Below are 14,235 nucleotides of genomic sequence, written 5' to 3' on the forward strand. Positions count from 1 at the left end.
CAGATTTACAGTTGAAAAAATCCATGTTGCTTGATTATTATTTTGAGCAAAGGCTGTTTGTTCCCCGCTGTATCTATACTTGCATAGCATCTATTCTTACCTACTACTGGACAACAAAAAAAAAGAAAAAATGAAACCAAATATTGTAAAACCATGAACTGGTAAGTCATATTTCTCGATCGATCCTATATGTAAACTGGGTCATCTTCCTGTTTAAAAATAAACCAGCCACACAACAATAACAGACCAGCCTCAGCACAGGTAACTACAGGTTAGTGGACGACATGATGTCACTCTGCCCTGGCTAAGAGGAAAACATCTTTAGAGTAAAGTCAGTGCAAATAGATATGCATTTGTTATTTTTTCACTTATCTTTGCTGCAGTGGCGAGCAGATGACAAATTCTCTAAGTAAAGTCAGTTACATATAAGTTACATATTCACTTTAAATGGAGCAAAATTTAGAGTTGGGTTGAGCATATTTATAGCATAAAAACTCCACTGTAATGCATGGTTTGTAAGTACTTTGTCAAAACATGAAATTTCCTTGTTCCGTTGATGAAGTTTGATTATGGACTAAACATTCAAACTGATGCTAATGTCAAAACTAACCACTGAAATTTGAATTTAGCTGAACCAACTTTCAATAGTCCACTCAGCAGGAGGAAACTACATCACCCATGCATATATTGATCACATGAACAGGTTAATCATTCACCTGATTCCTGACGGTGTATAAAGCACAGGATCCTCACTCACAGTGGAGGGAGAGGGCTGCCACACAGCTGGAGAAGCAACACGACAACAACATGAGAATTACACTAATTCCCTTATTGTTTCTCCTGGCTGCTGCCTGTGTCCCTGCCCTCTGTGGCAATGAGGAGCAGCCTGTCCTCCAGCCCGAGGCCCCAGTTGAAACCCGCTCCCGCTTTGCTGCTCTGGACGACGTGCGTCTTCTGGCCAACGGCCTCCTCCAGCTGGGTCAGAGCCTGCGGGAGTTTGTGCAAAAGACAAAGGGACAGATCAACGACATCCTCCAGAAGCTCAACATTTTCGACCACTCGTTTTACCAGCTGTCTGTGCTCGCCAGTGAAATTAAAGAGGAGGAAGAGGAGCTGAAGAAGACGACCGTGGTACTGAAGGCCAACAATGAAGAGATCAAGGGCCTGTCTGTCGAGATCAGCTCCAAAGTGGACGGCATCTTGCAGGAGAAGAGTCGCCTGCAGAACAAGGTGGAAGGCCTGGAGGAGAAGCTGAGCAGTCTGTCACACGGCCTGGTGACGAGCGAACAGGTGGCAGAGATCAATGGCCTCAGGGTGAGTCACCTGTTGTTAGAAAAGAAGCCTGCACTTGGATTTTGTTCTTGTTGCTCAGGTGGAAATGCCTCCAAAAGATAATTTCATCATGCAATGCCAAAACCTTGACACATGAACTCCTTCTGGGTGTGATGGCAACTTTCCCTGCCTATTCTGCTCAAGAGAAAATTAGAACAGAAGAACACTAATCTCCATTACTTATTTTAAACATGAATGTCACATGGTCCTTTGTTAAATATAGATGGAGGCAAGCTTTTAACAAGGTATGCTTTTTGAATACTTAATGATACTCTTCAGTAGGAAGTAGCATCCTTAACTATGCTTTGTTTTGCATTTGTTCTCCCAAAGTATGACTGCCATAATAAGGACTCAGAGTATTGTGTTTAATATCAACAATTAAATAGCAGCATTCTTGAACAATTCCCATGATTCCAACCTTCTTCCCTGATCAGGAGGTGATCCACAGCCAGGAGCACAGCATCACAGAGCTGCTGAAGGCTGTGAGGGAGCAGAGTGACCAGCTCAACCACCAGAGGGTTAAGATCAGGATTCTGGAGGAAAAGGTGAATGTTAGGGACTGTAGGAATATTATAAGGGGCGGAGAGGGGGTCAAAGAAGGGGGAGTGTTACATACTTTTTCTTTCTGCTGAGGGTGGGTAGCTGAATTCTTTGGGAGAACAGGGGGACAGCCTCATTTTCTCACCCAGATTTATTCTTTCCCTTTCTCCAACACGCTCTGCAACTCAGGCGTCATGTAACGTATTTGACAACTGTCATGCATATCGGCCATAGCATCATCTGGTCTAATTCATATATATTTTTGTTAAGTGAAATCCAGTGTTCAGACAAAAAAAAAGTGTTGCATTGCTCAAGTTCATACTCATTCAGTGGTTGTTTACTTAGCAGCTCACCATTTTGTTATGTTTGCCAAAATGTATTATTTTGAGACATTGTGGGGGACTGTGTTGCAAAAGTAAAACTTTACTAGAGTTATGGTGCTGTACTATAAAATTTAGATTCTTCGGAGGGTGCAGACATAATAAAGGAGCTGTCCATATTTTTAATAATCTCAGTCAGTTCTTCAGTGATATAATACATTTGCATCCCCCTTGGTCTTGAGAGAGCTTAAAATTCATGTTGTTACTGTAAAATATCTCAAAAACTTTCAAAAAATGTCTACATTTGTAAAATAACATCCCAAAGTTTATTATGTGAGGAATTGCTATTTAATCCACAGTAGTTCTCCAGAATCAGTCTGAGGATTGTGTCTGCAAGCTAAAGTGTTTTCCTAACTATTTTCCCCAGCTTACAACCAACACATTGACCCAAGAGACCATTGAGAGGATGCCTGAAATCTTCAACAGTGAAGCACCAACACTCACCCCTTACCTGACTTCAAGCTCTACCAGCACCACAGAAATGATGAGTAAGATGATAATAAAACATGAGGAAATGTTGAGAGTGATATTTTTGATTTGCCATGCAGCATATCAGCAAGCGCAAAAGGTTATATATTCATTCTTATGATTTATGAATGTGTCCAGACAATTTCCAGCAATTTTCTGCTTCACATTCATATGGTCCCATCCAGCAGGGAGCTGCCTAGTACATTCACAGTTTCAGCACTTGCTCAATCAATCAATCAATCAATGACGCTGCACACATTTTTCCTGCTAATGCTGCTGATATGAACTGTTGACCTTTTGGTCACAAGTGTACTTCTCTGCTCCAGATGACCACTTTCCAGCTAATCTTTGTTTAGGGCAGTTTCAAGTTTGACATGAGGTTTGTGGTCATTTTGAAATAGATCTGCCATCAGACTGCAGTGAGCTGTTCAACAGAGGAGAACGAGTCAGTGGCGTCTACGCCATCAGACCCAACAGAACGGAGCCCTTCATGGCCTTTTGTGACATGAGCAAAGGTACTGTGTTGTCTCACAAAAATGAAACTTCACCACACCACAGGACACAGGAAACGAATAAATAGAGAACTTTATAACTTTTAAATTAAGTCATCAATCAGTCTGTTTTTTCCATTTAGACCGTGGAGCAACAGTCATCCAGCGAAGGAGGGATGGTTCAGTGAATTTTGATCAAATATGGGAGAAGTATGAAAATGGGTTTGGAGATTTTCAAGGTGAGTGACACTATTCTCTTCTCGGGACCCATCTAATGACGGAATTGCCAAATTCTTAATTACTTGGCTTATATCAGGAACATTTGCATTTGTATAACCTGTGTAAGTAAAAGATGCCTGCACCTCTGCATGTAACAAAGATGCTCTGACCTCTCAATGATGTCTCTCTCACAGGGGAGTTTTGGCTGGGTCTCAGGAAGATCCACTCTCTAGCCGCTCAGGGCAACTCTGTCCTTCACTTCCACCTGGAAGACTGGAAACAGGGCAGGCGCTTCGTCGAATACAGATTTCACCTTAATGGTCCAGAGAGCAACTATTCCATTCACCTCACACATTTGTCTGGAGATTTGCCGGACCCCATGAGCAACCACACGGGCATGATGTTCTCCACCAAGGACAGAGACAATGATAACCACCAGGACTCCAACTGCGCCCACAACAACACAGGTAAAGCAGATGCACATGAAGTAGACACGTTTATTCTCATGTAAGGCAAAGATGGGGATTAATGAATACTTGTCATCCAGTATCAGCAGCAAAATATGTAATTTCTGTCATCTCGCAGGCGGATGGTGGTTCAATGCCTGCGGAGACGTCAACCTGAATGGGAGATATTTCCACATGAGACCTAAGGGGCGCTCAGAGCGCAAGAGAGGGATTCAATGGAGGCCGGGCCAAAAGGCCTCTTACTCCCTCAAGCTTACCCAGATCTCTATTCACCCTGTAGCTTCCCCTAGCACCACCTCCTCCACCTCAGCTTCCTCTGAGACGGGTGTGTTTCTGTGATCCACTACCAACAATCTCCAGTGAAAAAAAACTGCATCAAACAGCGGCCTCTTCAGGAGAGACTTGGCAATGCTTCATGTGGGCAGCTGTGGTTTAAGAAGGCTTGGACAGAGAGGAAGATGTTTCCTCAGAGTGTCCAGTAGATTAAAATTCTGAGTGCTGTTGTGTCCAAAACAGAGAAAGTCAAAGAATGTATTGCTGCCTACGCCAGGATAGTCTCTAATAAGAAAGACCACTTTAAAATGTATTGTTAAATATAACATATATTGAAATGCATTTACCATGAAATATATCACTCACTGTAACTTAGAGGTCAAAGGTTATGGAGAAGAAATTAAAACGTACAGCCATACATGAACAGTTTTTATATTGGGTCACATTGACTCTCAGTATACAGTATCCCAACGTGGGGGGCAGGACCCCTTGAATGGGGCATGAGACACATCACAAGTCTTCTCACTATCATAGAAGACTAAGAAAACTATTATTCACCTTTTACTGGCTGGAAGTAAAAACATTTTTTGGCATTATTGGTTAAAAAAATGACATAAAGAATGAATTAGTAGTAGTTGCTGATAAGTCAATTAATCAACTAATTGTTTCATTTCATATAAATGTCATCAGTGGCACACTGCTGACAACTCATTTGTAAGGAGTGACAAGGTATCCCAAGTAGACATTGCTTCATTTTTTAACACTCATCTTTACTTTCCATACATGTATTTTTGATACATTTGATATGTTTTATCAATTCATAATTAATTAATTAATTAAATAATTAATAAACGTATGATGGCGACTTCAAATAATGCTAATATTCATTTAGTTGGGGATATCTGTAACTGAAAATATAATGATCAAACCATAACTGACTGAGACAAACTCATATAATGTCCTGTTTGTTATCATGGGCTGTACATTGCTTGCTGTCCTGACCTTGGTCAGGCACAGAATGGTCTTTCTATGTTAACAGAGATTTGGCCCAGAGTAACGTCGTCCTTGAACTAAAGACCCTAGCTTTGTTTTGATGCCAAAGTCTTGTAAATAAATGACTAATGCACGTTCCTGCTATTACTACATACTGAAACTTTCAAAATGTTGCACTGTGATGTTAGGAGCACTCAATAAACTCTAGAGGGCAGTGTTGTTTTTTCTCATGCAGATACTTTCCACTGATTTCATTGTGCGGCATGCATAATTAGATTTGACAACTTTTGTTTTTTGGTTTTGTAAACAGATGCTTTCTTAAAACCACATCTATATTCAGTATGTGCTTCTAATGACTCCCTAATTGCTCCTCGCACTCTCTGTTCACACACTCAGCTTTAAGAAAGGGTAAATATCCCCTTCCTAAAATAGCGCCAAGTGCATCTTCGATGAGAGATGTCATCCTTCTTTTTGCATATCATTACTCCGAGCACAGCTGCAGCCTTTCACAGATGGACAAATTGCTCCCATAGCACCTCAGTACTTCCACCCACCCAGACACTCCCAAACACACACACACACACACACACACACATTTCGTTGTGACTGGGCCTTGCAGCCTTGACAGTGATCTCCCTGCACATGTGTGAAGGAGCGTCTTCAGTTACTCCCTCTGCCTCTGCACCACACATTAGTTTGAAAGGTTATTTTGGGCTTCAGAAGTACGACTGTAACCCCGGGCTTCCAGGGAAATAATAGGAGGAGTCAAGATTTTACCCTCCCATTCTGCCCCTATGTACCGTTCCCCATGTCAACTGACGGGGGATTTCCCTCTAAACAACAGTTTCCCCGGCTCTCTTCGCTGCTTGCATTAGGTTGGATTCTCATTTTAAAACAATGGATAACAGTCCTCTGCAAGTGTTGACTGTCCCTACAGCCCCATACCCCGACCAGAGACCCGGCACCAGCGGCCTGAGGAAAAAGGTCTATGTATTTCAGTCCAGGAGAAACTACCTGCACAACTTCATCCAGAGTATCTTCTCCTCCATTGACCTACGTGACCGGCAGGGATCAACAGTGGTGGTGGGGGGAGATGGTCGCTTCTTCAACCCAACAGCTATTGAGGTCATTGTGCAGATGGCAGCTGCCAACGGGGTCAGTGTCACCGTGTGTGTGTGTGTGTGTGTGCATTTGTTTTTGTGTGCATGCTGATAAGTGTGTGTGTTTGTGTACGTGTGTGGGTGGGTGCCCCCATCACCCGTTATTATCCCTTTGTTGTCATTGGTTGTACCAGCCTCATGTCTTATTAGTATTCAGTTGCAGCTTTTGATTCTGTAATCCAAATGTAAATGTTCAACAAATTGAAAGTTGAAGTTGTATTGTGCAATACGTTTTCATGCAAAGAACTCTTGGTGGACATAAATTCTTAATATTTGTTCCCAAACTCAAAGTCCACTTACTATCATTTACCGGAGCTTTCAACCATATTACACTGTCCTCCTAAAGTAGAAGTAGTAGAAGTCGTAGAGATACTATGGATATTATCAAGGGCTACTGAGCGAGCCTGTCAACAGACCCATCTGCTGATGAAGCCATTGAGAAAAGCTGTTGAAAAAAGTTAATCAAAAAGTCAGTTAATCTTGAGTTGGGTTTGTTTTGTCAAACTACTACTGTATTTCCAAGGTCAAGAATGAACTTGCTTATTGCTTGCTTAGGAGTTGCTTACATTAGGGGGAGGTTTTTGAAAACTTTGTATACTTATTTTTGTGTATATATATATGTTTTAACCATGCTAGCAGCATGGCTCTAGGTTCGATCCACCACTTTGGTCCAGACTGAAATATCTCAACAACTGCTTCATTCATTGCCATGACATTTTGCATTCATGGTCCCCAGATGATGAATCCTAATGATTTTGTTGATCCCCTGACTTCCTGTAGCACCCCCATGAGGTTCACATTTGTGGTTTTGAGTGAAATTTCTCAGCAATAACAACAACAACAATTGGATGGATTGCCATGAAATTCAGTTCAGAGTTCCTCTTTCCCGTCAGGATGAATTTTAATAATAACCTGTCACTTTCGAATTAGCGCCCTCATCAAGTCAAGATTTTATTTTGTCCAGTACTTTGGTTAAATGCCCACAAACCTTTGTGTTTATTGCAATTATCATACGTTAGTATGCTAATACGCTAAACTAAGATGGGGAAGTGGTAAATGTTACCTGCTAATATCAATAGAATCATAAGCAATGCAAGACAGTGAGAGAAGACAGCATAATGCAATACAGCACCAGAACAATGCAACACTGAGAAATTAAAGGGTGAATGCTGCCTTTCAGCCATAGAACCAGCTAGCCCCTCCTGCAACTGCAGCTCATGGCTACTCTGCTGTCTTCAAATAGAAACATATAACCTGTTATGTTTTCTACCCTCTTGCCAGCACCAGTAATGAGCTCTCAGTGGTCCTCTGGTTTAAATTACATAAGCTTTGAGCTCCCAGTGCTTTCTCAGTCGGATGGTATACTTAGAGGGATTTAAAATACATTTACATATAGTAGAACTTGCTGTTGATGTACCGTAACTGAAGAGGCATGACATACCAAACATGATATTGAGTGACATTCCTTCCCCTCCCCCACTCAGATAAGTTAAGATACACTCTCATGCCAGCCAACTCACACACACCTGTGTGACATTTCCTCAGGTGGGTCGTCTGATCATTGGACACCACGGGATAATGTCCACACCGGCTATCTCCTGTGTGATCAGGAAATACAAAGCCATTGGCGGCATCATCCTCACTGCCAGCCACAACCCGGGTGGACCTGATGGAGACTTTGGCATTAAGTTCAATACGGCAAATGGAGGTATGGTAACTGGAGAGGAGGAAGCATGCAGGGGCATCGGCCAAGTGCAAAATAGTGTTACGAGAGAAGTCAGATAGACATTTAACAAGGCTGCATAAGGCTTCATTCAGATATGTGGCACAGGCATCTGGGACAAAGTTCGAGCACATCAAAAAGTTCTGCATGGTTTTACCCATGAATGTCCCAAACAACTCTGATTATTATCACCAGTATACTGAATGTGTGAAGCTGTGGTTCTATAGTACACCCTCTACATGCAAATATCACGTGTAATATCAGAGAGTTTCTACTGCATCCAGGCCCGGCCAAGGATGCCGTCACAAACAAGATCTTTCAGATCAGCAGGACCATCGAGGAGTTTGCCATCTGCCCCGGACTGCAAGTGGATCTGACAACCCTGGGAAAACAGACGTTTGATCTGGAGAACAAGTTCAAACCCTTCACAGGTGAAGTGCAGCATTAGTCTGTCAGCCATCTCTTAGAGAAGATAGATTCAATGAGAGAAAATGGTACATGGTAAATTATCTCACTTACATAGCACTTTTCAACCTTCACGGTTCCCAAAGTGCTTTACAGCACATTCACTCACACATGCACATACTGATGGAAACCTCCATGAGGAGCAACTTAGGGTTCAGTTTTTCGCTTTGCTCTGCTCTACCTCCCATGCCACAGTGCTAACCACTGCCTCAACATGCCGCCCACCATGTGGATGGATACTACCGCAGTGAAACCCTGAAGATGTCATTTTATTGCTACATCTATAAAAAAAAAAATACACACAGACTTTATCACTTGGTCATATGACACATTTTTGCATTCTTCAGTGATCATTAATTGTCCAGCCAGCTAAGCTTTAATCTTAATGTTTATGATGGCATATGGATTCATAGGTTGAAAATACAATTTTGTTTCTCATTTGTGGTTGTGTCCAGTGGAAATTGTGGACTCTGTGGAATCGTATGCTAACTTGTTGAGGAACATCTTTGACTTTGCTGCTCTGAAGGAGCTCCTATCTGGTGAAAACCACATCAAGATCAGACTTGATGCCATGCATGGAGGTGAGAGAATATTTCCCAAGAGCATGTCATCAATTTATTTTCTGTTACTCTGAAAACAACAAGATTTGTAATTCTGTTGGTTTGAACAGAGTTAAGCGAGCACACAGTGTAATCAGTATAACTGTCCTGTGCTTTTTGTTTCATGTCAACTGTCAATTCTCTTTGTTGCCTCTATTCCTCTCCTCTGTCAACTGTCTAATAAAGTTATAAACATTATAACACAGGCACATGGGCAGTGGTGGAAAAAATACTCTGATCTTTTACTTACTTAAGTAGCAACTTAAAATACTAAGTACTTTAAGTACTAAGTAAATTAGTGATCTGAATACAATCTAGCAACTATTGCTGTCTAAATGTAACGGAGTAAAAAGTACAATAATTCGCTCTCGAATGTAGTGGAGTAAAAGTATAAAATACTCAAGTAAAGTACAACTACTTCAGAACTATACTTGAGTGCAATACTTGAGCAATTGCATTGTGTTGCTTTCTACCACTGCACACAGGGCAGTGTGTTTAGATTCTAGACTCAGCATGACGTTTTTTTAACCGAGTCATAGGTTCTCCGAAAAAAACATTCGTGACAACAACGTTCATGATGCTCGTGTTCCTTAAATGTTTGCGTAAGGTCAGGACACAAGAATCTGTTTGGCCTCTCAGTCACCAAAACATCTGACTATTGCATCATGTTTTGGTTCCTCCATTGACACAGGTGCTCATCAAACATGATGCTATCTAAATCCAAACCATTTACTACACACATAACAGTGATGAAAAAAAGCAGAGTGGATTGCAACATTGTTAGAAAGTGTTGTTCTAGGCTGACGTGGGGTTAAAGGAACTGAACGATTCATAAAGATTAGGTTGCTAAAGCTATTTAGAGCGTCCCCAAACACTGAAACTGAGACTAATGGTTGAACTGCTCCCACATCCTCCCTACCACTACTTACACACACACCACCACAACAACAACACAACAGAAACCCCGTCACAGGAAATCATGATAAGTATTGTTATTGATAGGGTATGAATTTTGACAAGACACCACATGTGAGCGATGTGAAAGAGCGGAAACAGGGGGATACAGCTAGCCTGGCTCTATAGGTAACAAAATGCGCCTACCAGTACCATTAAAGCTGACTATTTATTACATGTTTGTTTAATTCGTCCAAAAACAAAAGTCGACACAAGATGCCATGAAATAGTCCAGCAAACCTCCCATAAAACCACTGAGTGCTGTTTTTAAACTTTGGTTTTAGTACAGATGGAACAAATATAACGTGTTATTTTGTGATCTTTAAAGGTAGTGAAAGTCGTGTTTTGTTACCTTTGGACAGAGCCATGCTAGATGTTTCCCCTTTTCCTATCTTTGTGCTAAGTTAAGCTAACTGGCTGCTGGCTACAGCTTCATATTTACCGCACAAATATGGAGGTGGTACCAGTCTTCAAGTGTTTCCCGAAATGTTGAACTGTTGCTTTTTTTGATGTTTTAGAATGCCAATAGTGCTGCTTCATACAGCACCATATCATTGTCTTCATACCAGTCCTCTCTCTCTGTCTCCTCTGTCTGCTCCCCAGTGGTAGGACCGTATGTGAGGCGAATACTCTGTGAGGAGCTAGGTTGCCCTGCCAATTCTGCCATCAACTGTGTCCCATTGGAGGATTTCGGGGGTCAACACCCAGATCCTAACCTCACCTACGCTGCAGATCTGGTTGACAGCATGAGAGACGGACAGTATGATTTTGGTGCAGCCTTTGATGGTGATGGGGTGAGTGTACTATTATTTGTCTTTTTCTTTAGATTGTCTAAAATAAAATAAAAGTCTTCATTTTTCTAATTGGACACAAAGTATATTTCACATTCACATCTGGAAGGATCCTGTGACTAAACCAAAGGCCTTGACTTCTAACCTTTGTCTGTCCGTTGGCCTTCAAGGACCGTAACATGATCCTTGGTAAGCACGGCTTCTTCGTCACCCCGCCTGACTCCGTGGCTGTGATCGCTGACAACATCTTCTGCATCCCGTACTTCCAGCATACAGGGGTGAGGGGCTTCGCCCGCAGCATGCCCACAAGCGCTGCCTTAGACAGGTAAAAATACAGCCTGGCTCTCACATCACTGCCAAAACCAATGAGCCAGTGATGTTCCAAGTTGAAGTTAAGCTACTTTTTCTGCAAAAAGATCTTTAAATATGATTTAATCATTGCATTTAAACATGCAAAAGTACACATTGATATTAACAACAATCATGTTGTGTTATTTCAGTGTTTCACATCTGTTGTTGTTTCAAAGGTTCACTGTGCTTTCTTAGAATACTCTTTCTCGTTGTATTTCCTGCAGAGTAGCCATGGCAACAAAAATAGAGTTATATGAAACTCCCACTGGGTGGAAGTTCTTTGGGAACCTAATGGATGCAGGCAGACTGTCTTTGTGTGGAGAGGAAAGCTTTGGTACAGGTACAGTGTCTTTTCAGCAAGTTATTAGATCAAAAGATGCTCCATTTCAGTTGACATAGTGTGTGTGTGTGTGTGCGTTTTTGTTTAGTTTTTTCTGTGTATGGTAAACTTAATTACAAATCCTCTTTCAGGTGGAGATCATATCCGTGAGAAGGATGGACTTTGGGCTGTGCTGGCATGGCTGTCCATCCTGGCCTTGAGAAGGCAGAGTGTGGAGGATATTCTTAAAGACCACTGGCTAAAATATGGAAGAAACTACTTCACCAGGTGAGATGTGGACACACCTGTGTTGCGTCTTTGTTTGTCTGTATTCAGGGTTGTATTCATCCATTCATTCAAAAAACACCAAAAACAGCAAAAGCTTAAAATGAACAATTAAGAAACAGCGGTTGAATTATTTCTAAGTAAAAACAGTGTGCATTATTTAGCTGATATAGCTAGATGGAACTGATATACTGTAGGTGGGCTGATACATGACTGACATCTAGTGGAACATATGGGCCATTACACTTTATGCTTATGATATCTGCCCATTGTACTAAATTAAAAGAATAACAACCCTTTAGTTGTCATATAAATAGTTTCTCTGCTGACTTAAAAACACTGCATTATCAATTATTTTTGACATTTATATTTGGTGGATAGTGCAGCTGCTCTATGAGAGCTGTTTTCACCACCTTCATCAAAATAATACACCTACATACAAACATACAACAATAAAGCACTCAATCTGTAATTAATAACTGATGTTTTTGTCCAGATATGACTACGAGAATGTAGACATAGATGCAGCCTGTGAGATGATGGAGGATTTGGAGATTATGATCGCCGACAAGTCCTTCGTGAAGCAGAGATTTGCTGTGGAAGACAAAATCTACCAAGTGGAAAAAGCAGACATCTTTGAGTACACAGACCCAGTGGACAGCACCATCTCCAGGAACCAGGTACATGACGCACACTGAGCTGTACTCCTGTAAGATTTTTAAATGTGTACAGATACTGGATGTTGCCAGTGGTCAATTTCAGCGTTGGAGCTACTAGCTGTGCCTGCAGGTCCTAAAAGCTTCACGTTGTCTGTACTGGGCTGTTTTCACTGTAGGGTCTGCGGATAATCTTCTCTGATGGCTCTCGAATCATCTACAGACTCAGTGGGACAGGCGGTGACGGAGCAACAGTTCGAATCTACATAGACAGCTACGAGAAGGAGCAAATCTTTGAAGACACACAGGTAAAATGTCTAATTCTGAACATTTCTGGACTAATTGCCAAAACTTCACAAATCTGAATCCACAATACTGCAAAACTGAAAGTCTTGTGATTTGCATGAAATACGTGTGACTATGTGAGGATTTGATAGTGCTGAGTGGTTGAGAGGATCAGGACAGGCATAACCTTACATATCAGGCCCTCATTTTTTGATTAAAATCATTTATGTATCAACCATAAATATTCAATACAAATATGTTAATTTGAACATTCTGGAATAAAATATCTCTAAGATACATTCATAATAAACAGCATATGCCTGTTTATAGTTAAAAATTCATGAGGAAATGCATCAGTGGCATATGGCAGCCAGGTGCTTGAATCTCTAACCATATCATCCTTGTTTGGGACAGGTGATGCTGGCACCCCTGGCAACCATTGCTCTGAAGATTTCCCAGCTCCATCACAGGACAGGTCGAAGCGGCCCATCAGTCATCACATGACTCCTCCCAAATGTTACTCCATCATTGCTAACATGATGCCCAATTTCGTTTTCGTTTTTTCTTTCCAAATTTTTGTATAAACTGAGCTTCAATTCCAAGTGTAGCTGCACAACATGCAGTAGTTTGCATTTTAGGCTAAAATATATCCAGCGATTCTCTCTGTACCACATTAAACTGCTTTTTATTTTTGGTTTTGTGTGTGTCTTCTCAGTGTTTTCGAATGTCTATTTCGCTTTTGTTGTCTGTAATTGTTCCAATTGTAATTTAAACCAATGAGTCGCTGGCAAAAAGCAGCAGGGTTTCAAACTCATCAGCACTCCTAGTGATCAAAACAACCAATCATGACATAATGTCCTATTAAACGCAGCATGTGGCTCTAAAACGGCAGTTTCATTTCCTCTGTGAAACTCTTTTATAACAATGTGTACTCTCACATTGTTTTACGAAATGTGGCTGCATACTCAGGAAGTCAGTTGCACGGGTTTGTGGAAAGAAAAAGGCTGTTGAGAGGTTAACTTTGAAGAAAGTAAGAAAGTAACATAAAGTTTCTAACATTTCCTCATGCACCCAGTGCTCATTTTCTAAGTACAGAACTGGGTGTTTCCTGCCATGAAGCCTCAAATTATTATTTGGACCATCCACACTCCTTCATTCAGGGAAAATTAAAACTCATCAGCGAATAACAAACTGAAATTGCAGTTTGTGGTGTGTGCTGCTGCAGGATGTGTGACAACATGCCAGATCGTTAGAGCGCAGACACAAACACATCTTTCCATATCAACATTTTTTCAAAATTACAAACAACAACAGCAAAGCAACATGAGAATATTGTGGTGTTAGATGTGAACAAGACTACCTTTCAACCCCATGTGGAGCATATTTTATGGTCATATTGAACAATGACAAAAGTGTACTATAAGGAACCTAATAGTTTACTTTTACTATTACTACAGCTTCTTTACTGCAGGAGACATTTAAGC

At 41.2% G+C, this 14,235-nt stretch overlaps 2 protein-coding genes across 2 annotated transcripts; both read left to right on the forward strand.

Annotated features, from left to right (window-relative positions):
- Positions 1–807: 807 nt before the first annotated feature.
- Positions 808–4,236, forward strand: LOC139296938 (angiopoietin-related protein 3-like). Its single transcript, XM_070919510.1, has 7 exons — positions 808–1,314; positions 1,767–1,877; positions 2,620–2,740; positions 3,122–3,235; positions 3,355–3,450; positions 3,625–3,897; positions 4,016–4,236. Exons 1-7 carry the CDS (start codon positions 808–810, stop codon positions 4,234–4,236), a joined length of 1,443 nt encoding a protein of 480 aa, XP_070775611.1.
- A 1,821-nt stretch (positions 4,237–6,057) lies between these two features.
- Positions 6,058–13,294, forward strand: LOC139296325 (phosphoglucomutase-1-like). The gene is made up of 11 exons (XM_070918686.1): positions 6,058–6,318; positions 7,869–8,031; positions 8,331–8,477; positions 8,967–9,092; positions 10,668–10,858; positions 11,026–11,180; positions 11,431–11,546; positions 11,678–11,813; positions 12,307–12,490; positions 12,646–12,774; positions 13,166–13,294. The coding sequence occupies exons 1-11, from the start codon at positions 6,061–6,063 to the stop codon at positions 13,253–13,255; spliced, it is 1,695 nt and encodes a 564-aa protein (XP_070774787.1). The 5' UTR covers positions 6,058–6,060; the 3' UTR covers positions 13,256–13,294.
- Positions 13,295–14,235: the final 941 nt, after the last annotated feature.

The sequence above is a fragment of the Enoplosus armatus genome, chromosome 14 (assembly GCF_043641665.1).
Source record: "Enoplosus armatus isolate fEnoArm2 chromosome 14, fEnoArm2.hap1, whole genome shotgun sequence".
Lineage (NCBI taxonomy): Eukaryota > Metazoa > Chordata > Actinopteri > Centrarchiformes > Enoplosidae > Enoplosus > Enoplosus armatus.